Here is a 27,170-nt window from a genome sequence, read left to right as displayed (position 1 = left end):
TCAACGTCGCTCCTCCTCAGGAAAATACAAATCAAAACCACACTCAGATACCACCTCACGCCAGTCAGAGTGGCTAAAATGAACAAAACAGGAGACTATAGATGCTGGAGAGGATGTGGAGAAACGGGAACCCTCTTGCACTGTTGGTGGGAATGAAAACTGGGTGCAGCCGCTCTGGAAAACAGTGTAGAGGTTCCTCAAAAAATTAAAAATAGATCTACCCTATGACCCAGCAATAGCACTGCGAGGAATTTACCCAAGGGATACAGGAGTACTGATGCATAGGGGCACTTGTACCCCAATGTTTATAGCAACACTTTCAACAATAGCCAAATTATGGAAAGAGCCTAAATGTCCATCAACTGATGAATGGATAAAGAAATTGTGGTTTATGTACACAATGGAGTACTGCGTGGCAATGAGAAAGCATGAAATATGACCCTTTGTAGCAACGTGGATGGAACTGGAGAGTGTGATGCTAAGTGAAATAAGTCGTACAGAGAAAGACAGATACCACATGTTTTCACTCTTAGGTGGATCCTGAGAAACTTAACAGAAGACCGTGGGGGAGGGGAAGGAAAAAAGATGGTTAGAGAGGGAGGGAGCCAAAACATAAGAGACTCCTAAAAACTGAGAAGAGGTTTTAGAATTACGCACAACAAGAGAAATCTGGGGACGTTTTCTGGCGCAGAATGCTGCAAATGACTGCCCGCCTTTCTTCCGAGGTTTCCCTTTTCAAATGTCATTTCGTGCTTTTCCGGCTGTTCCAGGTGTGACTGCTGGTGCCAGCTTCTCTCTGACACCTCACTGGCCCTGACCAGCAGCGCTGGCTTCGCCCGACTGTGCCAGAAATGCAGGATCCCAGCCACAGCCCCTAGGTCACAGTCTGGCGCCTCCACAAGATCCCAGGCGATCCCTGTGCACGTGACAGCTCCAGGCACCTCCTGGCTTCCGCTGGCCTCCCCCACCCCCACCCAGGCAGGGCCGGCCTCCGGCCGCGGGGAGTCAGAGAGTTAGCCGCTGGACAGAGTGGAGCCAAGCCGGCCTGGGCGTGCAGGGGCCCTCTCTGCCACTTGGGGCCCAGCAGAGGCAGCCGCGCGGACTCGGGACCCTGCAAGACTCTGGAAGAAGGAGACACTTAATGCACTTGGACCGCTGCCTTGGCCTTTCCCGGCGTCAGCTGCTGTTCCCGTCAGCTACGGACGGTGAGGACTGCAAACGTGAACCGTGCAAACTCGGGCGAGCCGGGCAGCGAGCGTGCAGGGGCGAGTGCCCGTTTGGCAGGGCGGGCCTTGGCCGGCCGGTGCAGGGGGTGCTTGTGCCGGCCTCGCCAGAGCAAGCCAGGGCGCCTTCTCCATAACCGTGTGAACTCTGTACTTCCGTCCTCTTTCTGAGCTCGGAAAGCCTCGTGCCACGAGCGGACAGCCACCTGTGGCTGCTCTGTGTCCAGCTCTGACACCGGACCGACCCTGGGGCCCCCGAGGCCATCCCGGGACGGGGGTCCAGACGACGTCCAGGAGGAGGCGCTGCCTCTGCCAGACCCTACTGGCCTCGTCAGCCGCGACCGCGATCGAAACCCAGGATCGTTGCTGACGATGCTTCAGCTGAGAATTCCTCCTTATACGTGCGCAGTGCGTGGGTTCCAGCGGGAGCCACCCTGAGAAGGCCCAGGGACCGCCCACCCCCCCAGCGTCCCTGCCCTCCCCTGTCCTGGAGCTGGGCTTCTGCGTGAGGCCCGACTGCCCCCACCCCGGGCAGGGGAAATGCACTACTGTGGGCCCCCCGACGCCCCTCCCCTTCCAGTCCAGCCTTTAGGATGGGCTTTCCAGACCCCTCCATTCCTGGTGTTCCTCTCCTGCCACCTGCCATCGTGGGCCAGGGGGCCCTTAACAAGCTGCCATCGAATTGAAAACCATGTCCAGGTAGTTTTCGTGAAGAGATTTCACATTATCCTTGGAAAACCCTCCATTGGTTTGTTTGGAACCCCAGCTCTACCTGTCAGAGTCGTTTCGCAGAACCGACCTCTCTGCGTCCCTGGCTTCTTATCTGTTGGGTGAGGGGATGGGGTGTGAGACCCTGAGAAGCTTGATGGTCATTGACGTTGCCCGTTGAACTCGTGCAGGATCCCCAGAGGTTGGTTTGGGGCCCCCGTTTGGACCAGCGGGCTCGTGCGGATACGGACGACGTTCTCTGCATCTTTTCCAGCCAAGTGTGCTTGACGGCCCCCCTCCCCCACCTCTCGTGAAGAATGAGCCGGGCTCCGCCTGGCGTGTCCTGTGGCTCAGGCAGCGTTAGCCCCGGGTCCGGATGGTCCCTGAAGAGCCAGGGCCATCTTGTCCTGCCCCAGACGCACCAGCCCGGTCTTATCTGGGTCGCAGGCAACAGCAGCGATGGGGCCCTGAGGCTGCTCCCACCCGACCTGCACGGACTCCTGGTGACTCACCTGATTTTCCGAGTTTGGGTTGGGAAACGTCCCCGGGGTGGCTGTAACACTGTGCACCTTACAGCGTTAGGATAAACATGAAAAACCCAGAGCGATGTTTTCTTTATAGACCCGTATGAAAACACACACGGTTTAGGCTAAACTTTACATTAAACCCTGGTTGCAAAGAAACGTGTTCACCTGAGCAAGCAGTCTCTGGGGTCTTTATCAAAATGACGTTAAGGAGAAGGAGGAATTGGTTACCTGCGGCGATAGGCATCCACGGGGATGGCGGGTCCCAGAGCCGGCTTGATACCCGTGCCATCATTTGTATCGTATATTTTCACTCTGCTCTGAAGCAGAGCAAATAGGTTTTTGTGAGCCAGTGACCTTATGGATTAGCTGTGTTATTTGTGACTTAGTGAAGCAGTCAGTTGAAATATTGAAAATGTTTTCCCAACTCAGTCTGATTTCAGTGTGCCGCAGAAGGACGCGACGTCCCCTTCCTAATGAATAGTGAGGACCGCTTGCCTCACGCCGTCGGGAAGGGAGGGGACCTAACCTTACACAGTGCGGCTTCTGCCGCGCCCAGAGAGAAAGCTCACGTTGACAAAGCGGTCAAAGCAAATCACACTTGCTAGCTTGTCTTCAGCTGGGAGAACGTTCATCTTGCTTAGCTCGGTACTTAGCAGTGGATGCGGTCTCCCGGGGGATCCCGGTGCCGCAGAGTCAGGACCCGCCGCCGGCCTCGAGCCAGCCTCTGGTACCGCGGCCCGTGGGCAGATGTCCCCTTCCTTCCTTGCCGCGTGTTGGGGTGCGGTGCAGGGCCCCGTGGCGCAGCAGAGGGGAGGCAGCCGGGGCTACGCCCTCCTGCAGGGCCCCTCTCCTCGTCTGCCCTGTCTCCTGGATTTTGGAAATCAAAGAGCCCTGGGACGCCTGGGTGGCTCGGTTGGTCGGGCGTCTGACTCTTGGTCTCAGCTCAGGTCACGGTCTCCGAATTCAAGGGGTCGAGCCCCGTGTCCGGCTCTGTGCTGGGCATGGAGTCTGCTTAAGACTCTCTCTCCCTCCCTCTCTCCCTCTGCCTCTCCCCCACTTGCTCTCTCTCTATCTCTCAAAATAAATAAATAAACTTAAACAATTTTTTTTAAATCCCATAATGCGATGATAGACACAGAGCACCAGTCAGTTGGGTTGGACAGTGGTAACTGCTGCTTAGACCCCTGCTGACCAGTAATAATCTGCAGCAATAATCTTTGTGCAGTTGGCTGCCCTTTACCTGAAGTTCCCAGGGTCATCTGTACCGCAAATAACAACAACAGGCTCCTAACCTTTGGTTTCCCAATGGGCTTTATTTTTAGAGCAGCTTTAAGTTTACAGAAAAGCCGTGTAGAAAGTAGAGAGGGCTCCCACGTCGCTCCCACCTGCCACAGGTGCCCCGTTATGGACACGTTACGTCGGTGTGAGACGTCGGTTGCGCCTGATGAGCCAATACTGACACATCGCCGTCGACTCAAGTCCGTGGTGTACGTTCGGGGTCCTTCCTGTGCTGTGCGTTCTGTGGGTTTCTCTAGATGCACAAGGACGTGCGTCTCCCTTCATGGTTTCACGGCTCTAGAAATCCTCAGTGCTCCCCCTGTCATCCCTCCCCCGTAACCTCCGGTGACCCCGGTCTTTGTACTGACTCCAGGGTTGCACCTTTTCCAGAACGTCATGGAGTTGGAATCGCACAGCGCGCTGTCTTTTTCAGGTCGGCCTCTTTCACTTTGTAATACGCGTTTAAGGTGCTTCCGTGTCTGTCCGTGACTTGACAGCTCATTTCTTTTCCGCACCGATAATGCCCCGCTGTCCGGACGGACCGCAGTGTGCTCCCCCGTCGTCCACTGAAGGGCATCGTGGTTGCTTCCGAGTTTTGGCAATTATGAGTAAAGCTGCTGGAAACATCCATGCGCAGGTGTTGGCGTGGGTGTAACTTCTCACCTCCTCTGGGTAAATGCTGGACCGTGTGCTGCAAGAGCGTTTACTTCTGTGAGAAGCCTCCAAACTGGGCTCCAAGCCTCCAAACTGAGCACCACTTTGCGCTCCCAGCAGCAGTGCGCGAGAGCTCCTGTCCCTCCACATCCTCACCGGCTCTTGCTGTCGTCAGGGCTCTGGATTTTGGCCGCTCTGATCGGCGTGTGATAGTGCCGGGGGGCCCGTAGCTGGTGGACTGGCTCGGGGAATGTGCAGATCCTGACCTGCTGCACGAGGGCACGGCCACCCCCACGAGGAGGCAGGTGGCTCCCTCAGCATCCTGGCTCCCACTTTGGGAAGGGAAACCCGCAGGGTCGCTTTGATCGAAGACGTGGTTTCACTACACCCACACAGACCCATCGTTACTTGCAGATCTCAGAACGGGGCTGCAGGGAGCGAGGGACGGCGTGCCCGTCCCGGGTCACCAGTGACCAGAGGTGGAGAGCAGGCTGGCCAGCCTTTTACCCACAAGGTGGTGGGCGTGGGGGCCACTTGCTCTTTGAGGCTCAGCCCTAAGTGGCTATTTGGAAAAGGCCCCCAGGAAAAACAGAGCAGGAACTCAGTCTTTACCTAAGTGCCCCGCTCGGGGCGTGGGCAGGTGGCCATGCTGTGAGAGGCCCGGACAGCAGCTCAGAAGAGCGAAAGTTGTTCTTCCCGTCACAGTAATCGTGTGTTTCCCCGACGCTGCGGGGTGTGGGGCGTCCTGTCACGTGCTCTCTGCCATCTGTGTGCCTTCATAGGTGAGGCATCTGTCCCGGTCGTAAGCCCTCTTTTTTTTCGTGGGTTGTCTGTTTTCTTGCTGTTGACTTCTAAGAGTTTTTATACGTGTTGTGTGATTCGCTTACCTTCTGTGTACACACTAGTCCTTTGTCAGATGTGTCCTCCGCAGACGTTTTCTCCCGGCTTCTAGTTTGTCTTTTTATTCTCTTAATCATGTCTTTTGCAGAGGAGAAGTTTTTAATCTTAGCAAAGTTCCCCTTGTCAATTTTTTCTCGTATGGATCATGCTTTTGGTGTTGTAGCTAACGTCACCCCCAGCCTGGTTCTTCTAGGTTTTCTCCAGTCCTCTCCCCTAGGAGTTTCATACTTTTGCATTTCACACTTGGGTTTCAACGTGGAAGGTGTGAGGTCTGTGCCAGCTCTGTTCCCTGCATGGGGACGCCAAGTGTCTCCAGTGCTGCCTGCTGAGAAGACTGTCCCTCCCCCACTGACTTGTCTTTGCCCATCCACCCAAGACCAGCTGCTGGCCTACAGGTTTGGCCAACTCAGCTTCCGGCTTCGTAAGGTGTGGCAGGAAGGGTATTTCTCCCGAGAGGCTTTAGAGGCTCTGAGCATTTCGGGTCCTGGACATTCAAAGGGAAGAGGAACCTGGCAGGGCCCCAAACTGCCCTCAGTCCACAGCGGGCATGACCCTGGTGTTGACCCTGTGTGCCCTGTGGCTTCCTCACTCAACCACAGGCATGTGAGGTGCCCACACAGGGTCACTGACCCCTCAAATTTCCCGATGCACTTTGCTCCATCACGTTCGGGCTCATCCGTTTCCTCAAGGAGATTTGACAACGTTTTCTGTTTCTTCATAGTTGTCTGTTCAGATTCTTTCTTCAGCCTTTGCCGGTTCAGCAATTTATATTTTCTTTGCTGGCAGTTCAATTCCTTAAGAGTTCCAAATATTTATACATAAGTAGTAGTATTACCTCGTAACTCTAAAATTTCCACTGTACCTTTGCTTATATTTTCTGTTTCATTATTAATTTTTGGTAGTCCTAGGGTTGGACGTGTCTTATTTTTCTGTTTTAGACTTCTGGTAAGAGTTTATGTATTTTTTGCCTGAACTCCTGCTTTTGGATTTATTCATCAGTCCTGGTTTTCTTTTATAGTTTATTAATTATAATTTTATTTCTTATTCATGTTCCTTCCTCAAGTTCTGGCTCCATAATGTGAACACCTAGTTTTTGTTTTCTTTGTTTCTTAAGTGGTAATGAAAACATCAGTGGCCCACACCCACCACGATGAAATCTTTGATTACCTCACATGGTTTAGATTTACAGTGTTTGTATCATTATTTGCTCGGTATTCTGAAATCACAGTTTTGATTTCTTCTTTAAGCTAAGAATTGGTGAAAAATGTATTTTTAAATACCCAACTGATTGGACAGTTTTGTCTTATGTGGTTACTAGTTTTTAATTTATTAGATTATTTATGTAAATTTTACTATTTGGAAATCATGAAGGCCTCCTTCACCTAATACCTGACCTAATACCTGGTCGGCTATATTTTTGTTTCTATGCCATAGAATTTGACCAGCCACTACTGAGTTGTCTTCTGTACGTCCCCCACGTGGGTTGGGGAGAGCGTCAAGGCTGGTCTGCCGTTTATTAGCTGTGCGACTTTAGGAAGGGAACTTATTTCCTGCAGTGAGCTCAGTGTTCCTCCCTAGTGCAAGGGGACAAGTGAAAGGCCCTATCTGTGGGGCACATAGTATAAGGTGGAGAAAGTGCTGGACACAGTCCCCAGAGCATGGGAAGCAGGTGTCTGTTGGGTCTTCTGTCTGTCAAGCCATGGGAGGCACATCAATTCTCCTTTACCAAGTGCAGTGTTTTTGTTTGATTTCTTGGCACATACACCGTACCTTCATTTTGGATTTTTAAAACATTAACATACAATTACTCTATTTCACTTAAAAATAACTTTTTATGTAATTGTATATTGTCTTGATGTGAATACTATGGCCTTTCCTTCATTTCTGTTTATATTTACCTTATTTTTTTCCCTACCCTTTGAGTTTTTAATATTTCTAATCTGGTTTGTTTTAGGTGTCTTTCTTGTAGATAACACTTTTGGCCTAAGTGGGAGAATTTGTCCTGGGAGTAAAATTTAGCCTATTTACATTTATTGTTATAACTGTGTGTGTTTTTAATTCATTACCTTCTTTCATGCTCTCCACTTTCTGTGCCTCCTTTCTATTTCTTTCGTGTGGATCACATTTTGTTTTATATTGTTCTCAAGTGACCTGGAACGTGCACTCACTGTTGTAAGTGCTTCAGAAGTTTCAAGCATAGCTTAGATCTGCATATTCTAACTATCAACTTCAGGAGAAAACAAATTCTCTCGTCTTAGTTGGGCACCTACAGATCCCTGCCTCCTCTCACTTGGTAATGTGGAGGCTGAGTTTAACCTCATGTTTGCTGTGATCAAAGGGTGTCTTTACCAAAGTCTGTGCTAATAGGTGGGCAGGGACAGGTATAACAAAACTCAGAACTTAAAACCGCTACAGTCCGACTGGAAAGAAGGCTCTTTGGGGGGCAGGCTCCAGGCCTTATGGCTGAAAATTGTCAGAAAATGTGTTGATAAGGAGATATGGCTGTTTGTCCAGAGGACTTTTAATAATAATAATAATAATAATAATAATAATAAAAACCTTCATCAGATTTCACTGAAATTTGCATTGGGAAAGCCAATTACACAGAGAAATTGGTGGAAAATCTTATTATGGGCACCTACCTCTAGCTTTACCTGCTTACTCTAATGTTGAGAGAGAAATGGGAAGGAGGTGGATTTCCATCTTTCCAGAGCGCCGTGGTCCCTCCCTCCCTGTCACTTATATTGAACATAGCAGTTCGCCAGGACCCACGCACCGAAAATTGCTGAAGATAAACATTGTATTTTAAATTACTGCAGGCAACCAGGCAGACTGGAAAAAATCATTTGAACAAATTGAAAACTGAAATGTTGATATCAGATATTAAATTAATGTAAGTGAGATTGAAACAATATCTAATTAAAATAATTTGAAAAATGACTTGGAAATTGAAGCTGACATTAGCTTTTACCAGCCTGTCATTATTATTACCGCACAGCCAAGCTGCATTTTCACGGAAGCCCTGCCCGCTCTCCAGAGACTTCACAGGAGACCGGCAGATAAAAGTCTCATTTATTTACTCGGTTATGGCTGGAAAACAAGGGCTAGAGACCCTTTCTTGGGGCCCTGAGGCATTTGACAAATCGACCTTTCAGTTTGCAAGGAGAGAATGCACTCCAGACCCGCTGTTCCAGTGAGGCTGGACCATGCCCTGTGCCTTCACCTTACGCAGGGCGTTAGAGAGAGACCGGCGGCTTTGGAAGGGCAGAGAATGTCAAGTGCAAGCTTGCCCACTCGGGGGCCGCTGGCCAGCGGGTCCGGGAGGGACGTCAGAAGTGCGCCCCCAGGGGCTGCGCGGTGGGTCAGGGAGCCCTGCACTTGGTGAGTGCAAATGTGGCGGCATTAACGCTCCTCCTTTCGTGCCTCTCAAACACCTGCTTCCAGAACCATCCTCCCATCTCTGTTTTATGAATAAAAGATACTCAAAGGGGAGGTCTGTCACAGTGAGACACGCGCCCTCTCATGATCCGTGGGAGAGTGAGGCAGGAGGCGGCCTCTAGCCCACGCCCTTGAGCCACGCCGAGAACGTGGCAGCGCCACGTTCAGAGGAGATAAGTCTGCCCGTCTGATAAGTGGGAGCTTCGGGGTGTGGGGTGTCCGCATGCGAGGTGCTCTGCAGAGAGGGTGCGATTGTTTTTGCTATTCCACCGTCCCAGCAAGCGTTCCTGCACAAATTGCATACAAACATTGAGTAATCTGACAATTTCATACACATCTGTTTATAGTTATGTTTCATATGATATACAATTGCCAGATTATTGAACGTGTTACACACTTGACGTTTAGTTTCCCAGGGTTTTGCGTCAAAGTAGAGTAGGTTGGTTACTGCTCCGTGAGCAGAGGGCTTGAGGATGGGGTGGGGGCTTCGCAGAGAACTGCTGGGGGTCCCTCTTCCCACCGGTGCACTGGAGGAGCAGACACAGGGCTGACCCTTCTTTTCCTTCAGAAAAGAGCCCAAGATGCCGAGTGCAAAGATACAGATCCCTTAGTAATCACATCAGGCATCTGGCGATACTGAAATTCTTAGAGACCCTCGCCCAAGTGAAAGTCACGTAGGACCACCTCAGAATAGCGGGGACTGCGTGGCAACCCCAGCTGCCCTCCATCTGCCCTGGACATGGGTGGGGGGGAGGGCCTGTGCCCCTCAGGGCGCTGACCACAGGCAGCCCGCACCGCAGCGTGCCTTCCACAGGCAAACCCCTGCATGGTCTGGGAAATCTCAAGCAAGGAATCTCTTTTAAAGTGATCGCGAGTTGGCAGGGCCTCCGGATTCCCAGAGAGGGAAGTGAGAAGGATCCCCATAGTTAAGATCCCAAGAAGTAGGGGTCCACGATAAAGTAGGGGTCAGGACGTGCCAGGGAGTGAGATACCGCAAGCAAAGTGACCCGAAAGAATGAACAAAATTAAGCTCCAGACAGCTTGAGCAGTAGACCCAGAACATAAACTCCCGCATGTCAGTCTGCGAAAGAAACACCAGAGGGAGATAAAATGAGTCTCACAAATAGCCAAGAAGCGTTTCTCAAACAATAGAATTTTTTAAAATGAAAGACAGAAATTCTGAACTCAGGAGGTGAGTTGAGTAACAGGTTATATGTAATTGAGGAGGGAACCAGAACCCACAGACAGAACTGAGAAATTATCGAGAATGTAGCCGAGAGAGAGAACTCAATGGAAAACACAGAAAGACAAATGCACGTTTACTGGGAATTCCCAGAGGGGACAGTGGGCAGAGCCCGTATTTGACAGTGGGATGGGTAAGGACCTCCCGCTGGAAGATGCCGGTCCTCAGACTCAAGAAATCTGTTGGAGCGGGAAGCATTCGGCCCCAGACTCGTACGGTGAGGCCACGGAACAGCCACCAGCGTGTGACCGGGGACAGGGGAGTAAGGTCTCCGTTTTTTGGGGGGAAACAGTTGTCAGCCTGCAGTCGCACTGGAAGAGGCCATCTCAACAAGGGCAGGTTAAAAAAGAAAGAAAGAGGGGCGCCTGGGTGGCGTAGTCGGTTAAGCGTCCGACTTCAGCCAGGTCACAATCTCGCGGTCCGTGAGTTCGAGCCCCGCGTCGGGCTCTGGGCTGATGGCTCAGAGCCTGGAGCCTGTTTCCGATTCTGTGTCTCCCTCTCTCTCTGCCCCTCCCCCGTTCATGCTCTGTCTCTCTCTGTCCCAAAAATAAATAAACGTTGAAAAAAAAAATTTTTTAAAAAATAAAAAAGAAAGAAAGAGAAGAGGAAGGGAAAGAAGAAGGGTTGAATAAAGACACTTTCAAAAAAATGAAAATTTGCCACCAACAGATCTTCATTTAAGTTAATTCTACAAGATTTACTCCAGACAAAAGAGAGTGATCCCATAAGGAAGACCTGAGATACAGAGAACAACCAGCAAAGAAAACAGTAAAGAAGGGAGTACATGTAAACAAAATAAACTGTAAAATCATAGTGTCCCGTGAGGCTGAAAACCAGACAGATCAAAACAGCAAACACAAAACGACAGTATTTTCACGGAGATGAGCATGATTGAGTGAAAGTGTTCCAAGGTCTTTGTAATTTTAGGGAAAAAGCCCAGAGCTTTATTAATTAATGAGAATTTGTGCATGTGGATTTTAAAGTCTCTGGGAACCATGAAGAGTTAGAAATTGACTATGTAACTTTCAGGCATGAAGACAACACAGGTTGTGGGTGGAACCAGAGGGTATTATGCTGAGCGAAATAAGACAGAGAAAGACAAATATCCTATGACTTCACTATCGTATGACTTCACAAATATCATATGACTTCACTTTGGACTTTAAGATCCAAAACAGATGAACATAAGGGAAGGGAAGCAAAAATAATATGAAAAGAGGGAGGGAGACAAACCCTAAGAGACTCTTAAATACAGAGAGCACACAGGGGTGCTGGAGGGGAGTGGGTGGGGGATGGGCTAAATGCGCGATGGGCACTAAGGAGGGCAGTTGTTGAGATGAGCACTGGGTGTTGTTGCATATAAGTGATGAATCACTAAATTCTATTCCTGAAACCTGTATTACACTATATGTTAATTGACTTGGATGTAAATTAAAAAAAAAAGACAACATAGGATGCTAGAAATAACTTCAAATATATCAGAAATCACAATAATGTAAGTTCCAATTAAAAACAGAGATTCATGGGGCGCCTGGGTGGCGCAGTCGGTTAAGCGTCCGACTTCGGCCAGGTCACGATCTCGCGGTCCGGGAGTTCGAGCCCCGCGTCGGGCTCTGGGCTGATGGCTCAGAGCCTGGAGCCTGTTTCCGATTCTGTGTCTCCCTCTCTCTCTGCCCCTCCCCCGTTCATGCTCTGTCTCTCTCTGTCCCAAAAATAAATAAAAACGTTGGAAAAAAAATAAAAAAAAAAAAAACAGAGATTCATAGACTGGAAAACAAATAAATAAGTTTGTGAAAGGCAAAAGCAAATACTGACCAAAGAATATTGCTCTACTGTACTGAACACAGATAAAGCATATCTTAAGAAAAAAACCTTCAGAGAAAAAAAGGATCACTATATAATGATGGGATATTTAAATCTCAAATCCGTGTCCTGATAACATAGTCTGAATATATATGAACAAAATTCGATAGAACTACGAGGAGACATCGCCAAGTTCACCCTCACAGTGCGAGGTTTTGTATGCCTCCCGCGGTAACTGGAAAATCAAGCAAAAAGTCAGAAGGGCACGGGAGGTCTCAGCCACTCAGGTGTCGAGCACGATCCAGGAGCAGGAAGATGGCACACATCACGTGCAGGTCACGTGTGTTCTCTTCGGGCAGCACATCTATGAGAACTGGTATCTCACAAACCACACTCTTAGACAGCAATGATATTGCCTCACAGAAATGAGTAAAAGAATCTCACTCATGAGTTTGGGAAGTTTTAATTTTTTCTGAAAAGCAGTGGGTCAAAGAAAAAATCAAAACAGAAGCGTAAAAAATGTAAGTCAACAATAATGGAAATGTTGGACTCTATTTCAGTACGTGAAAGAGTTTGCCCTGAGTAGAAAGTTGAGAGAACATTATTACATTGACTGTTTGTTTATATTAGAAAAGAAACAAAATAAAAATAATTAAGTTTTAAAGTTAAGAATTTGGAAAAACACAACAGAATAAACTCAAGTGAAGTAGAAGGAAGGAAATAAATACAAAAGCAGAAATAAAAGACCAAACAAAGAGGAAAGCAAAGTACGAGTTTCTCCTTTGAAAAAATGGATAGAATTGAAACATCTCTGGTGTAAATGATCAGGACAAAAGAGAAAAGACAGAAATAACATTGGGAATTGAGGGTGGCGTGAACAAGGGGTGCTGTATTTAGAAATTCAGGTAACGTGACCAAAATAAAGAACTAAAAAGCCATAACAGTCCTACGAGTGAGGAGGAAATTGAATTAGTAGTTAAAAGTGTTCCCACAAAGAAAATCCCAGCCCCACATTTGTGTGAGATCTTGTTTCACACACCCAAAGAAACCCAGTGTTACACTAAGCACCCCACTGCTCTGCTCCTGGGCTGAGTCCCCCCGGTCCCAAAACTCAATAAAGATAGTACAGGGAAGAGAAATGAGTAGTGTCCCTCAAAAACATAGATGCGCAAACTAAACCAAATACAAAAGATTAAATCTAGCAATTTATTTAATCTTTTTTGGGGGGTGCCTGGGTGGCTCAGTCGGTCAAGCGTCCGACTTTGGCTCAGGTCACGATCTCGTGGTTCACTGGTTGGAGCTCCACGTCAGTCTTCGTGCTGACGGCTCGGAGCCTGGAGCCTGCTTCGGGTTCTGTGTCTACCTCTGTCTCTGCCCCTCCCCCGTTCATGCTCTCTCTCTCTCTCTCTCTCTCTCTCTCTCCCAAAAATAAATAAACATTAAGAAAGCTGGTGGCCAGGGGCTCCTGGGGGGCTCAGTCAGTTGAGCGTCCGACTTGGGCTCAGGTCATGATCTCACAGCTCATGGGTTTGAGCCCCATGTCGGGCTATGTGCTGACAGCTCAGAGCCTAGAGCCTGCTTCCGATTCTGTGTCTACCTCTCTCTCTGCCCCTGTGCCACTCATGCTCTCTCTCTCTCTCTCTCTTTCTGTCAAAAATAAATAAACATTGAACATTAAAAAAAATTTTTAAATACATCACGAACAATTTAAGTTCTAACATTAGAAAGATAGGTAATGTAATTGACCACATTAATAGATTAAAGGAGAAAAATCACTGTTTTCCTAATAGATTTTGATAAAAAATTTAACATTCATTCATAATGAAAATGCTTTAAAATAGGACAGGTTTGTTAACTTGATTAAAAGCAACCTACAGAAATATCTTCCTTCATAGTGAAACACTGAATATATTCCCTTTAGCAGTGGAAATACGCTAAGGATGTGTGCTGTCACTGTGTTTAGTAAGTATCCTGTAGGAGGGTCCTGCCATCGTGCAGGGGGAAGAAATAGAAGTTATCATCGGAAAGGAAGAAAAACCCATAACTATTTACAGGCGGATCTCATTATTTACTCAAAAACACAAAGGAAAATCCAGATAAATTACTACCGTGAGGCACTGAGATGGGCCCCCGTATGTGAGATCATGGGCAAAAGCTAATTGCATTTCTGTACTTAGAAAAAAGTTAAAAGTACAGTTTCAAAAAATGATCATCATTTACCGTTAAAAAAAGAAGATACCAGGAGTATTTATTTAAATGTCTAAGACTTTCATGGAGAAAATTATAAAACCGTATTAGAAGCTGTGAAAGATGACCCACATAGGCGGTGGGGTTTACAACATCACACGCTGAGAATAACGATGTTAAGTCTCCCAAACCTTCAGATTCAATAACATTTTAACAAAAATCCCAGCAGGTGTTTAAAAATTTGTTTTATATTTATTTGGAGAGTTGACCAGCTCAGTGTAAGTGCAAGTGCAAAAAGCCAGAGCCGCAGGCACCCAGGCAGAAGAAAACAGGGTCAGGCTCGGCCTTCCCGTGAAGGGGCGTGACCCCGAAGGGCCGGGGGCGGAGGCAGGACCCGGGGCCGACGCAGGACCCGGGGCGGCGGAGGCCCAGCTTGCTGAGGACCTGACAGGAGCTGGGAGAGCTAGCAGATCAGAGAGGAGGATGGCCTTTTCCGTAAACCATCCGGGAATCCTGGGCGTCCAATTAGGGGCGAAAACCTTTCCTCATACGCAATCCGTTCTTGGATCTAAGACTCACGTGCGAAGGCAAAACTTAAAGCTTTTAAAAGAAAATATAAAATGATATCTTTATGATCTTGGGATAGAGGAGAATTTTTAAACAAGATGCCCAAAGTGCAAATCTTAATGAAAATGATACATCGGAGCGTGTTAAAATTAGGAAATTTATAAAGCCAAACCACAACCTGAGCTAAGCTCTGAATAACCCACACAGCTGACAAAGTATTCGTGTGCAGAATGTTTGAAGAACAACAAAGCAATAAGAAAAAGACAAGTAACCCAACAGAGAGATGAGCGAGAGGTACGAACAAGAATTTCACACCTGAGGAAGCACGAGTGTGAGTGAGGCACAGGAAGTCACCGACCGGGGCCCAGAAGAATGCACCTGGAGAGCGCCGTGACACACAACGTTGCACCCACCAGACTGGCAACGGTCTTAAGTCTGGAAGCTGATGGGAGCAACAGAAACTCTTACAAGCTGACTGCCGGGGCGGGCGTGCGAATTCACGCAACCACTGTGGGACAGGCACGTTCCAGCGGTTCCACCGGAGAAAAGTCTGTCCACGGGCCGGAGACACAGTCAAGGATGCGCCCGGCGGCCCCAGGTGGGAGGTGGCGGGAGGGCGGGTGGAACGCCGGGGCTGCCCATTGGGTTGGATGTCTGAATGGATGCACGTGACGTAGCTGCACGGCAGCGAGGACGCACGGCCCACGAGCACATGGCAGAGAGGACACACGGACCACAGCGGCAAGGACACACGGACCGCGGCCGCACGGCAGTGAGGACACACGGACTAAGGCCACGCAGCAGCGAGGATGCACATACCACGGTGCCTCACAGAACCACAGAAGCTCACGGCCTCAGACACACGTTAGCAAGAGACGAGTCCGAGAGAACATACACGTCATCATCCCACCGTGCTACCCTCAACCCCAGCAAAACTAAGCAACCTACACGTGTGGAAAAGTCTACAGGAAAGGAAAGGATCCACCCAAATCCAGGGAACTCGTGTCTGACGGGGAGGAGGGGTGTGACCATGCAGCGTTCGCGGGATTGTAAGGTTCCATGTCTTTTTCGGGGCATAGGTATCCCGGGCGTTTGCTGTCACTGTTCTTTATACACAACACGTGCTCTATAAATATTCATTGGTATCTAATATTTAATTAAATATAAATATAAAACATTGATATTTTTGAATTACAAATTAACAAAAAATATTTCTAACCTTCAAGGGAAAGTCGTCGGGAGAAAGCTGGGGACATACCTGCAGGATCCCGTGTCGTGTTTAGTAAACGATACATACTGCGCATACATAAAAAATGCATTTATTTTATCGACCAAAAGAATCCCGCTGTTTCCCTCGCCAGCAGAGTGAGGCTCTGGTTGTGTGTGTGGAAACGAGCATTGGGGGCGCCTGGGTGGCTCAGTGGGTTAAGCGTCCCACTTCAGCTCAGGTCATGATCTCACAGCTTGTGAGTTCAAGCCCTGCGTCGGGCTCTGTGCTGACAGCTCGGAGCCTGGAGCCTGCTTCAGACTCTGTGTCTCCCTCTCTCTCCGCCCCTACCCCTCTCACGCTCTGTCTCTGTCTCTCTCTCTCTCTCTCAAAGATAAATAAATGTCAAAAAAAATTAAAAAAAAAAGAAACGAACATTGGCGGGTTGCTTCAGCCGTCTTTTCCAACTGCACGCGGGTGTGTGGAAAGACTGGCCGGCGAGCAGACTCCTCGTGGGGGGTGGCCCTGCGAGCAGGTCTGTGCAGGCACACCCACGCGGCCCTGCGGTCGGGCACCAGCCTGGGGCACAGGGATGGGGGCTCTTCTTGTCCCGGAACAGGCGAGTCTCCATTCCCTGCGTCCAGTGCCTCTGGAGACCAGAGCAGACAGAGGACCCATTTCCTTGCAGGACGAAGCTGACGAGACCTCCATTTCCAGGCCGGGGAAAGAACAGAGAGCGCCCACCCCCCTTCTGTTTTCCCTCCTAGAATCAGGCTTTAAATGGCTTCTCTGGTAGTAAATAATTGTCGGGAAAGCAGTCGCGTTCCGGGGTCATTTTAATTCTTCCTGACAGCTAACAAAATTAAATGTCCAAATATCGTGGCGACACGTGACTTTCAGCAGTTGCTTTTTGACTGGAGATGACTCGCATCAAAACATTTCCTTGTGTTCGCGTTGTCATGGCACATGACCGAGACGTGCCCTGCCGCCGGTGGCTCACCAAGGCCAGCACAAGAGCCTGCGGCCCACGGCTGTCCAGGAGGCTCTCTTCCTGCGCCAACGATCGGTTCCGTGTGGCCGCGAGGGAGACGGGAGACCCGATGCTCCAGCAGGTGCATGAGAACGCATGTGCTTTCAGACGCAGTCTTGAACCGGCGCTCAGGGAGCAGCAGGTCCCGTCAGAAGAGCGTCGTGACAACAAGGCATCCTCAGGCGTCTCTTTGGGCCACACTTTGGTTTGAAAACTAGCACGGGGAGGGTGAGATCGACCGCCGGCGGCAGCCACAGTAGCAGTGATAAGTGCTCGTGGTCACGGTGCCCCCTCCCGCTGGGGGCTGAACTCATTTCCTCATTCCATGAAGCGAACGTCGCCACTGATGCCCTCCCGTGTGCCTGGCACTGTCCTGGGCTCCGGGGCAATCCTACCACGCGGACCGAATCCTGCTGGGTTTGTTGGGTTTGCACCCTAGTTGGGGGCGGGGGGGGGGGGCAGAAAGCAGAGACAGGTGGGCAGTCCAGGCAATGGTGCTGTTTTCTACTGGGCAGCAATAAACTGACACGTGAGGGAGGGGAGCCCTGTGGAGACTGGGCCCCGGGAACAGACAGCACGTGCAAAGGCCCTGAAGCAGGAGCGTACCTCCGGGGGGTGTTCAAAGAGGGAAGGAGCCACAGATGACGAGGGTCAGCTGGCGAAAGCCTTACACCTGTGGCAGGGACCCCGTGCAGATGGGACCCCCCCCCGGAGGGCTCTGCAGAGGAACTTTGGAATGACCTGCGTCCTCACAGGACCGTGAGTCTGCCGTGCTGGCCGTCAGCCCGCCTCTAACGCTGGAGGGGCCCGCGGCGTAGCGCGAACAGCAACCCCGCGCCAGTTTCTAAGATTTAAGGGTCTACATCACGTTAACAAGCTGTTAAAAAAAATTGATCATGGGGCGCCTGGGTGGCGCAGTCGGTTAAGCGTCCGACTTCAGCCAGGTCACGATCTCACGGCTTGTGAGTTCGAGCCCCGCGTCAGGCTCTGTGCTGACAGCTCAGAGCCTGGAGCCTGCTTCAGATTCTGTCTCACTCTCTCTCTGCCCCTTCCCCGTTCATGCTCTGTCTCTCTCTGTCTTAAAAATAAATAAACATTGGGGCGCCTGGGTGGCGCAGTCGGTTAAGCGTCCGACTTCAGCCAGGTCACGATCTCGCGGTCCGTGAGTTCGAGCCCCGCGTCAGGCTCTGGGCTGATGGCTCGGAGCCTGGAGCCTGTTTCCGATTCTGTGTCTCCCTCTCTCTCTGCCCCTCCCCCGTTCATGCTCTGTCTCTGTCTGTCCCAAAAATAAATAAAAACGTTGAAAAAAAATTGATCATGAGGGGCGCCTGAGTGGCTCAGTAGGTTATCGGTCCGTCACTCGATTTCGGCTCAGGTCATGAGCTCATGGGTTCGAGCCCCACGTCAGGCTCTGTGCTGACACTGTGGAGCCCACACGGCATTCTCTCTTTCCGTCTCTCTCTGCTGCTCCCCTGCCTGTGCGTGCGCTCGCTCTCTCTCTCCCTCTCTCTCTCTCACTCAAGATAAGTAAATAAACATTAAAAAACGTTAGGGGCACCTGGATGGCTCAGTCGGTTAGGCCTGTGACTTCGGCTCAGGTCATGATCTCACGGTCCACGAGTTCGAGCCCCGTGCTGGGCTCTGTGCCGACGGCTCGGAGCCTGGAGCCCGCTTCCGATTCTGTGTCTCCCTCTCTCTCTGCCCCTCCCCTGCTTGTGCTCTGTCTCTCTCAAAAAATAAACATTAAAATTTTTAAAATTTTATCTTCATACTTTGAAATATATATTCATAATGAAAAATTTTGTTTAAATATGCATAGAGCTATAGTTTTTATTTCTGAAAATCGGGCAAATAATAAAAGACAGCTGACTGAATCATTGTCATGTATGTTTGGCTGTTTTCTTGATGGACTGGCGGAGTTTAGTGAGTAATAACTTAAAGAATATAATTCCTAATTGTTGCATACTTGTGTCTTTTCTTCCCCTTATTTCAGAAAATCACTAATTATGTTGTTTACCAAGATTTTCATAAAATCTGTGCATTTAGACAGGAACGATCCAAGTATAATTGCACACACAGAGTATAAAACGTAAAGGTGTTTTCATCAAAAATATAAAATACGTATCAAACTGAAAATTAAAACGATGTCTATATCTTCAAAAAGGTTATTTTGCTTTAAGGATACTCAAAATGGGCTATTACGGTTAGAAGACAAAGTATAATAATAGATAACAAAGCTTTAAATCAAGTGTTCAAATGAAGACGAATTTTTAATTCTGTGTTTTGCGAATCTGATCCGCTTGTAGTCATCGTTATGAAAACAAAGCCTGTGGGTTTCTGGCTTCCGTGGGCACCTGGTCGCCGGTGGAAAGAGGCAGCACGTGGTTCCTGCGTGCTCGTCTAGACTGGCTGACACAGGGGGTCGGGAGCAGGGCTCGCTCGGCATCGCGGCGTGTGCAACTGCTGAGGTCCGGCGCTCATCCACGCAAAGTCCAGAACCACAAACGCGGTACAGGAGCGTGTGGCTGCTCCGCGTGGCGGGGAGATGAAGCTTCTCAGGCAGGAATCTTGCTTTCTGGCTCGGAGAGGGTTGACAAGCCACTCTGTGTCTGGGCAGCAGTGGCGTGTCACCTTCAGAGGACAGAGGCCGCGGGCGCGGGCTGCGAGCCGGGCCCCCTGGGCCAGGGGTCCCACGTGTGTCTCTGCCCCTCGTGGGGGGTTTGCAGGGCACGTGGCCGCCCCGGCCCCGGGGCCGTCTGCGGGGCAGGGGAGAGACAGGGCCGGCCCAGGACTCTGGGCCCGTGCCACAGGGGGACCCACGGGTGAGGGGTTCAGTGCCACCAGCCCAGCGCCTCCCCCGCCCCAGGGCATCTTGTTTGCAAAGGACCAAGACCCCCTTCTCGAGGACGGGGCTTGCCGCAGAGCGGATGGGAGAGGCCAGCGCGTTCTCTAGGCGCGATGGGCCCAGCCTCCAGCCAACCGCTCAGATCAGAGCAGCACAAAACTCTGAAGGAGCCACGGCCAGACGATAAGCCCAAAGAATTCTTTGTAGTACCAGCATCGGGACACCGCCTGCTGGCAGGGCCCCGTGACGCCCGCGGGAAGTGGGCAGCCGTGGGGCCTGGGCTTGGCGTCCACCGTTGGCGCCCCTTCCACACCCCGCAGGCCTTGCACCTGTGTCTGCACCCCCCTCCACTGTCCATGGTTGGGACGTCTGCCCCCGATCACCCCAAGGCCCCCTGGCCCTTTGCTCCCACAGTGACCGTGACGAGCTTGCACGTGGCTGCTCCTTCCCTAGGTGACAGCGGCCCCCTCGCCACCTGTCAGCTTTCTTGGGCTCCAGGCGCTCCAGTGATCCCACTTTGTCACCAAGCCACAGCTCTGTCTGCGTGAGCGTCTAGGTCTCTGCAGGGTTGGGCGGCTGCCTGTCCGCCCGCAAGGGGGTCCCAGCATCAGGAGCCCGAGACGCAGGCCGGGGGATGAGCGGCTCCCCGCCCTCCCCCCGCCGGCCCCTCCCCGTGGTCTGACGTGGTCCCCAGCCCGTCCGGTGTGGCCATCAGTCCCATGTACCTTCAGGGGGGCCACAAGGCACTAGAGCACATTAAAGGCTCTGAGGAGGCCAACGGGTGTGTTTACGTGTGTTCGGCCTTATTTAGCTCTGCGTTTCCCACACTTGTGTGAACAGAGACCCCATTTTGCCCGATACCTGTTACCATCCAGGAGAACACGGTTTGGGGCAGCTGTGACTCCCCAGACTGGCGTTCAGCCGATACCCTGAGGTGGGAGAGGAGTCATGTCCACGAGCCTCATCCTTTGACTCTGGCCTCCTAGGAAAGGCTTGTGCGGAAAAAGAATGAACTGAAATTAAGCAGGAACATTTCCTTTTTGTTGTTGTTTAAATTCCGGTAATGATCCCCTGCCCTGAGAAGACTGGGCTGCAATGTTGGTTCTAGGATGGGGTCTGGGGGTGCTCAGCTGGTGCCCTCGCCCCAGGGCGGGGTCTGGGGGTGCTCAGCTCATCCCCCCGCCCTGTAACACTTCTTCACCCCACCAAGGGAAGGAGGACGTGGGCAGGGCTGGCGGAGCTCCTGGGTGGTGCCCTGGCAGGTGCAGCTTCCTCTCAGGCCTGCCCCTCCCCTCCCCAGCACTGGCTGCAGCCCGGCAGGGTCCAAGCAGGGAGACATCCCCAAGGGAAGTGTGTGGCATCCCACCCCCAGGCGAAGGGGGAGCCAGCAGGTCCACTGTGAGGTCCCCCGATGAGCCAGAAGCTCCACTCCCTTTCACAGATGCCCCTGTGGGTGTCAGAGTGGAGGAGGTTTTCCATGGAAACGTGCGCAGGTGCAGCTCTGTGCCCCCGGCAGTGGGCTGTGCCCGCGGGGGCCACGGGCCACCCTGAAGGGGGCCAGCTTCCACCACCCGCCTCACCCGCCCCTGCTGCCTGCTCCCTCTCCGTGTTCCCTCTAACGGAGCACAACCGTTAAATTGTCCCGTCCCGGTTTAGCTCTCAGAAGAGACTTCTGCCCGCCCTTCAGTTCAAGTGGCGGGGCCGAGGACGCATCCGCGCTGTGCTGTCACTGCGTGCCTAATTACAGGGACGCTGCACCAGTTGTCCAGTGCGGGGAATTTTTCTGATAAATTAAAACACTAATTAAATAGGCTACTGCAGAATTTTGAGAACATTGTAGGGTTCCGCTTCTCCAGGTAATTTGCATATCCTTCATCTGGTGAATTTAATTTTAAAGGACTTCCTTTTTGTCTCCCTCGAAGATAAAAATGGGCTTTATGCATTGTTCTCGGCTTTATTAAAACAGCTTCTCACAGGGTTTCCACCCCCTGGCCCTGCCGTCCAGCTCGGACCCACCGGGTCAGAGTCCACGCGAGGCCACAAAAATAGCGTGGAACTGACATCTGATGGAACGCTAGTAGGGTTGTCTTTTCTTAAAATCCTTTAGCCAGAGACCAAACAAAACGGCCGTGTTGCCGTGGCGTGCCTAGAAAGTGGTCCTTCGCTTAGACAGCGATGCAGGGAGCGGTGTGGGCACAGGCCAGACGCTTGAGGGGGCGGCGCCGTGCGCGTGGGGTCCAGGGTGAGGCAGAGGGTGTTCGTGTCTCTGTTGCACCCGGCAGAAGGGATTTCTGGAAGGAGGTCCCCTGGCTGGGGGCACCCTCGGAGCGAATTCCCCGAAACGGCAAACGTGTGGGGCCGCGCGGAGGAGGATGTCCGAGTGGCCTGGGCGTCACGGAACGTGCCGGAGATGGCTGGGATGGCTTCCGTTCCAGGGCCACTTGCGCTGAAAAGAACAGGAGAGCTGTCTGTAGGACAAAGAGAGAGCAGGCGCCGGCCGGCGGCCACGTTGTGTGGAAGGGGTGGCTGCGTGGCTCTCAGAGCGAGTGGGGCTCAGAGCGGGGGGTTCACGGACACAGTGATGCTGACGGGGACTCTGGGCCTTAGCCCAGGTCACCGGCAGGCGGCCCGGAGGGACACTCAGGTGCATTCAGACGCTGAAGCAGAAAAGCATCGATGAACACGTCCATAGCCTCGGAGACCACAGGTTGTTGGCATCTTAGCGCAATGAGCAAACAGACGTTGTCCTCAAGCTTGAGGGCAAAACCGAGGCTGGGTGAGGCGGAGGACCGTGCGCAGGACCACAGCCGGTCTTCCTGCGTGCCCGCGGCTTGCCGTTGCAAACTCCCTGCGCGGTGAGGCCAGGAGTGGCCCACAAAGGGTGGCTGGCACGGGATGGCGGTCCCTCGGCGACCGTCGGTATTTGCAGAGCACAGAGGACAGAGAATCTGGACAGCGGGGAGTCTGGGAGCGGAAGCCCGCCGCTCCTGGGGCCCAGAGCCTGGTGCCCACGCGCCCGAGCACGCCTGAGACTCCCGAGGGTCTCACGACGGGTCCTTCCCCGCAGCCGCCCCATCGGCCTGGCGTTTCCTGGCCACTCGCGGGACGCGGAGTCTGGGCGGGTCAGCCCGGGGGCGTCGCTGGACAGAATTACCGACGGGCCTGGAGCTGGGGGCCGGCTCGTGCCCCCAGATGCATGTGTGGAGCCCCCACCCCCAGGCTGACTGTATTTACGGACACGGGGATAGTAAGGGTCAGACGAGGTCATGAGGAGGGGGCCCTAATCCGGCGGGATTGGGGTCCACGTGAGAAGAGGAAGGGAGAGCCCCTCCAGCACGTGTGGGCACCTTGGGGGGCGGCGGCCTGCAGCGGGGAAGAGGGTCCTCCCCAGACACGCAGCCCGCCACCCGCTCCGTGTGAGGTGCGTGGCCCCCAGCGCTGTGGGAAGTCGACGTCCGTCCTTAAGCCGTGGGGCCGCCGTATTCCTGACAAGCCCACACCGCCCGAGACGGCCCTGCCCGTGGCTCCGGGCCACACACCGTGCTCCCTCGGCTTCCCCATTTCTGAGGAGGAGACCACGTGATGCGAATCCCAGGTGGTTTAGGACTCACGGAGGTCACGGACTGCTCCTTGGTGCCTGGAGGGGCATCCTTGCTGCTGTTGTGATTTGGGGCTTGGTGATGTGGATTTTGGCTTCCGTCTCCCTTTGATCCGTTCAGGAGCCTGAACCAGGCCCTGCGCCCGGTACTCCCGGGCTCGGGCTGCGTGTCTCAGCGGCCGATTGGTTGGAGCTGAGTGACCTCCTCTGTAAAAGGCCAGGACGGCTTTGGGAGGCTCTGGGCTGGCGGAACCTCACGAGCGCCGCCCGGGCCCTGAGAAGCGGACGCGCGGTCCCGGCGGCCTCCGGGGCATCACGGGGACCCGGGGCACACGTGGGCGCCGCATTGCGCCAGCTCTCAGAGGCCATCATCTTGTCTTGCGTGCCACTAAAAAAGCGGAGACCAGCGATTAACCATAATGTGATGCCCCCTGGTCCCCAGATCACTTTGTGTTTATCGACGACCTGCGTCAGAACCAGCAGCCGCATCGACCTGCGAGCGCAGCCGTGGGTCGGGCTGTGACGGCACCGCTTTCCCACGCACGGCCTGTGCTTCTCCATCGGTGGTGGTGACGCAGCGTTTCCCGAAGAGCCTACCAAGCAGCCAGTGCCCCTTCCAGAACTTTCTGGAGTTGGTCAGAAGGTGCCAGTGGCAAGCGGTCTGGTAGAACTGGGGAACGCAGACCCTTCCTCAGAAGGCCTGTGACGGACGGCATGCGGGCGGCAGCCGGTCCACGGGCCACGCGTGCACGCGGTCAGACGGGTCAGACGTGGGGGAGTCCAGGAAACAGGACACGTCAGGCTGTAAACGGGGCAAGGGTTCCTGGAAGCTGGGGTGGGGGCGGGCTGCCGTGCTCCCCTGGGGCTCCTTTCCTTGTTTTCAGGGATATTGGGAGCCAGACATTCAACGCAGCTGAAGGACGTCCTACCCACTCACATTTAAAGCCGTTGAAAACAACAGACTTTTGCTGGATCTACCATAGGGGTCCGTTACTATGACCTATGGGCCAAATCTAACCTGTCACCTGTTTTTGTATGGCCTGTGAGCTAAGAATAATGTCTGAATTTTAAATTAGTGCAATATCAAAATAATAGTATTTCGTGACACATTAAAATCATATGACATTCAAGCTGTGAAGTCCATAAAGTTTTATTAGAACACAGTCAAAAAAACCCAAAGGACTTGGTACCCACTCAGCCCTGCATGGTTCAGTCACCGCATTTTACTGTCCTCTGCTCACTGGAGGTCATTTGTGTCGCCGTTTCCGGGCAGTGGGAAGGCTGGATAACCGAGTGTCCTGGGGGTGTGGTGAGCCCGCGCCGCGTGGCTCTGAGAGCTGTGGCGACACGGGCAGGAGTCGCTGCCGGGAAGGCCTCCCAGCACCCGGGGCTTGGGCTGCTTGGAGGCCGATCCTGCTTCCCTCGAGCCGAGGCCAGCGTGCATTTCTGGTGCAGGAAAGGGCCTGGGGCCTAGGGGACTGGTCGGCAAGCCTGCGGAAGGGTCCTAACTTTGCCCTGCAAACAGGAGGATGGCCAGCGTGCGGCCCTCTGCTTGGTGGGGGGAGATCCCCTGCCGCCGGCTTCGTGGAGGAGGTTTTGTTGGGACACGACCAGGACGTCCGCTTGGGTAGGATCCCTGTGCCTTCACGCAGACCCCTGGCCTGCCCCGCCCGGCACACCTACCACCCCGCCTTCTCTAGGAGGTTTGCTGACCCTCGGACTGGGTTCTCCGCGTTATTATTGTCAGACCGGCTTTTTCATCCCTGACCCTGAAATATCGGGTACTCCTCTGTGGCAGTAAGTGCAGTCCCTTTAAAATACCCTTTTCATGCGCTTTCTCCTTCTCAGCCTATTTAAGAGCTCACTATTATTCCCCCCAAAAGTAGCTTGACATTCAGTAAAGTGTTTCCTTTGTTCGCAGAAGAACATTAAGATCGATTGCTTTGTACTCTGGCTCTTCAAGACTGTTCCCCTCCATTCGGGGTTTACATTGGGACACCCCCTCCCCCTGCCCTCTCTCTGGCCCCGCACCCACTGAAGGGTCTGAAAGCGTTTGCCTCTCCAGCCCAGATGGGGTTGTGTCTGCCTCGTTCTCTCAGCGCGGGGATAATTACCTGCGTGTAAAAAATAATGTTCATTTGTTCACGGGGAAAAACTTGGTACAAGACGACGAGAGGCCCCGAGGTGGGCAGACAGGCTACAGCGGGCTCCCGTTTGTAACCCTCTATGAGATATAATCCCATTACCCAAGATTAATGTGGGTGCAGGACAGTAAGAGTTGGAAGTAACCGCTATTTTCTTGCTCTCGTTCGGCATTAACCACAATTGCAAGACACTCTTCATTCTTAGGGTCTGCAGTAAAATTGTGTTTTTCCTGGTATTCATTTCCAAAATGACATGGGCTTTACCCGAAAGAACATTGCTGCAGATTTGTAAGCCAAGGTCAATTGCTTCGTGACACGACTTCTTCCCGACAAAGTGGGGGCAGGTGGGTTTGCGGTGCGGGCGTTAGGATTGCCGGGTTTTCATTTACATCTCCTAATTGTTCCAGAGCTCACTTCCCTTGGTCTCATATGGAGGGTCATCGTCCTCTGCCGGTCTCCCTCGTTCTAAGTCAGGGGCAAACTAGGGCGCGGGTGAGGGACGGGGCGGCCCCCGGCACCGCTGGAGTCAGTGCCCGCGCTCGGGCTCGCCTCCCAGTGAGTCTTCTTCGTGAGCTCGGGCCCTGGTCAAGGGGCTAGGGTTAGGGTGCCTCCCGATGATTGCTCAGTGAATGGCCATCAGATAGTTCTAAAATGAGACTTCACAGCACGCAGAGAATGTCTGCATTCGATGCCTCGTGCAGTGTTTGCAACAGCCGTGTGAGCTCCCTGTGATGACGCTCGCCCTGTGCGTCTGCTCCCGGGGTGGGGGTCGGGGGGGCGGAAGGGGCCTCGTGCCCAGCAGGACCAGCTCCAGGCTCGTTCACAGCTGGGCTGTTGAATTCGGCCGTCTGCACACAGTGACTTCGTGAAATGCTTTTCAATAGAGGAAAATGCTCAGAATGTCTTGAGAACGATGAGCTCTGTAAGCTGACCCCTGTGCTTAATTTTTCCTAACAGTTGACAACAAGGACAAACTGGAAAAAGCATCTGGACTGGAGATTCTTCAGGCGGGAAGCGGGTCGGTGAGTACAGGAGGGGCTGCCCTCTGAGACGCGCCTGTTGGGGTGCCGCTCCCGTCCGTGTGGGGACCCGGGGGATGGCCGTACACGGTCCGTGTGACATCATGCTGACCTGGGAGAGGCCGGAGTTGTTACCTCCCGCTGCTTGAAGACGCTGGTCCACGGAGCCTGGCGAATGTGGCGCTGTGTTCGGTGGCATTTGAAGTTGTGATTCGGTGTCCCCCTGAGAACGCAGCCACGGGGTCGGAAAACACTGAGTCTTCAGAAAACACGGACTTCCTTCTTCAGAGGTTTTGTGGTGGCTAAGTTTGTGGACGTGCCCCAGCCAGAGGCATTTCTTGTAGCCTCTGGGGACTCGGTGGGGGGGGGGGGGCAGACTGTGGCGTGTTACGTGGAGACACGCGTTGGGCCGGGACACCACGCACGCGGGAGCGCCTCCGCGCTGTGACTGGGTGGCCGTGCTGGCTTCAGGAAGAGGTGCTCGGCCAAACACTCCCGCGGCAGCCACGGCTGATGGCGCCCACCTCTGGGCCCCCTGGCTGGCGCCCCCTTCCCCGTCTCGGGGCAGCTTCGTGAGTCGCACGCGGGACGACGTGGTTCCTCGCCGGGGTTGCAGCCTGCCACTCGTAAGGCAGCGTGGACCCAAACCAACCGGTGCTATTGCGTCGAAATTGTAGATTTCACGGCCCGGGCCGTTACAGATAATTAACTGCTAGGGGGCGGCTGATTTATGAGTGCTCCTCGCTAACCGCGTAGACGCCCTCCACGGAGCCACTCAAAGATTAGCCGCTCTCGTGGG

At 52.6% G+C, this 27,170-nt stretch overlaps 1 protein-coding gene across 5 annotated transcripts in view; it reads left to right on the top strand.

The window, feature by feature from the left end:
* The window catches only part of PTPRN2 (protein tyrosine phosphatase receptor type N2), a 766,821-nt gene that overhangs the window by 470,257 nt on the left and 269,394 nt on the right, over window positions 1–27,170 (top strand). For all 5 annotated transcript variants that reach the window (XM_047094888.1, XM_047094886.1, XM_047094889.1 and 2 more), the window contains one exon: window positions 26,310–26,374. In XM_047094888.1, the coding sequence (XP_046950844.1) occupies window positions 26,310–26,374 (65 nt within the window). The remainder of the gene's footprint in view (window positions 1–26,309; window positions 26,375–27,170) is intronic.

The sequence above is a fragment of the Lynx rufus genome, unplaced genomic scaffold (assembly GCF_022079265.1).
Source record: "Lynx rufus isolate CCGP_SWC_20201006 ecotype Redwood Valley unplaced genomic scaffold, mLynRuf1.p SCAF_4, whole genome shotgun sequence".
Lineage (NCBI taxonomy): Eukaryota > Metazoa > Chordata > Mammalia > Carnivora > Felidae > Lynx > Lynx rufus.
Note: the sequence above shows the minus strand (reverse complement) of the source record. Positions and strands in the feature narration are given on the sequence as shown.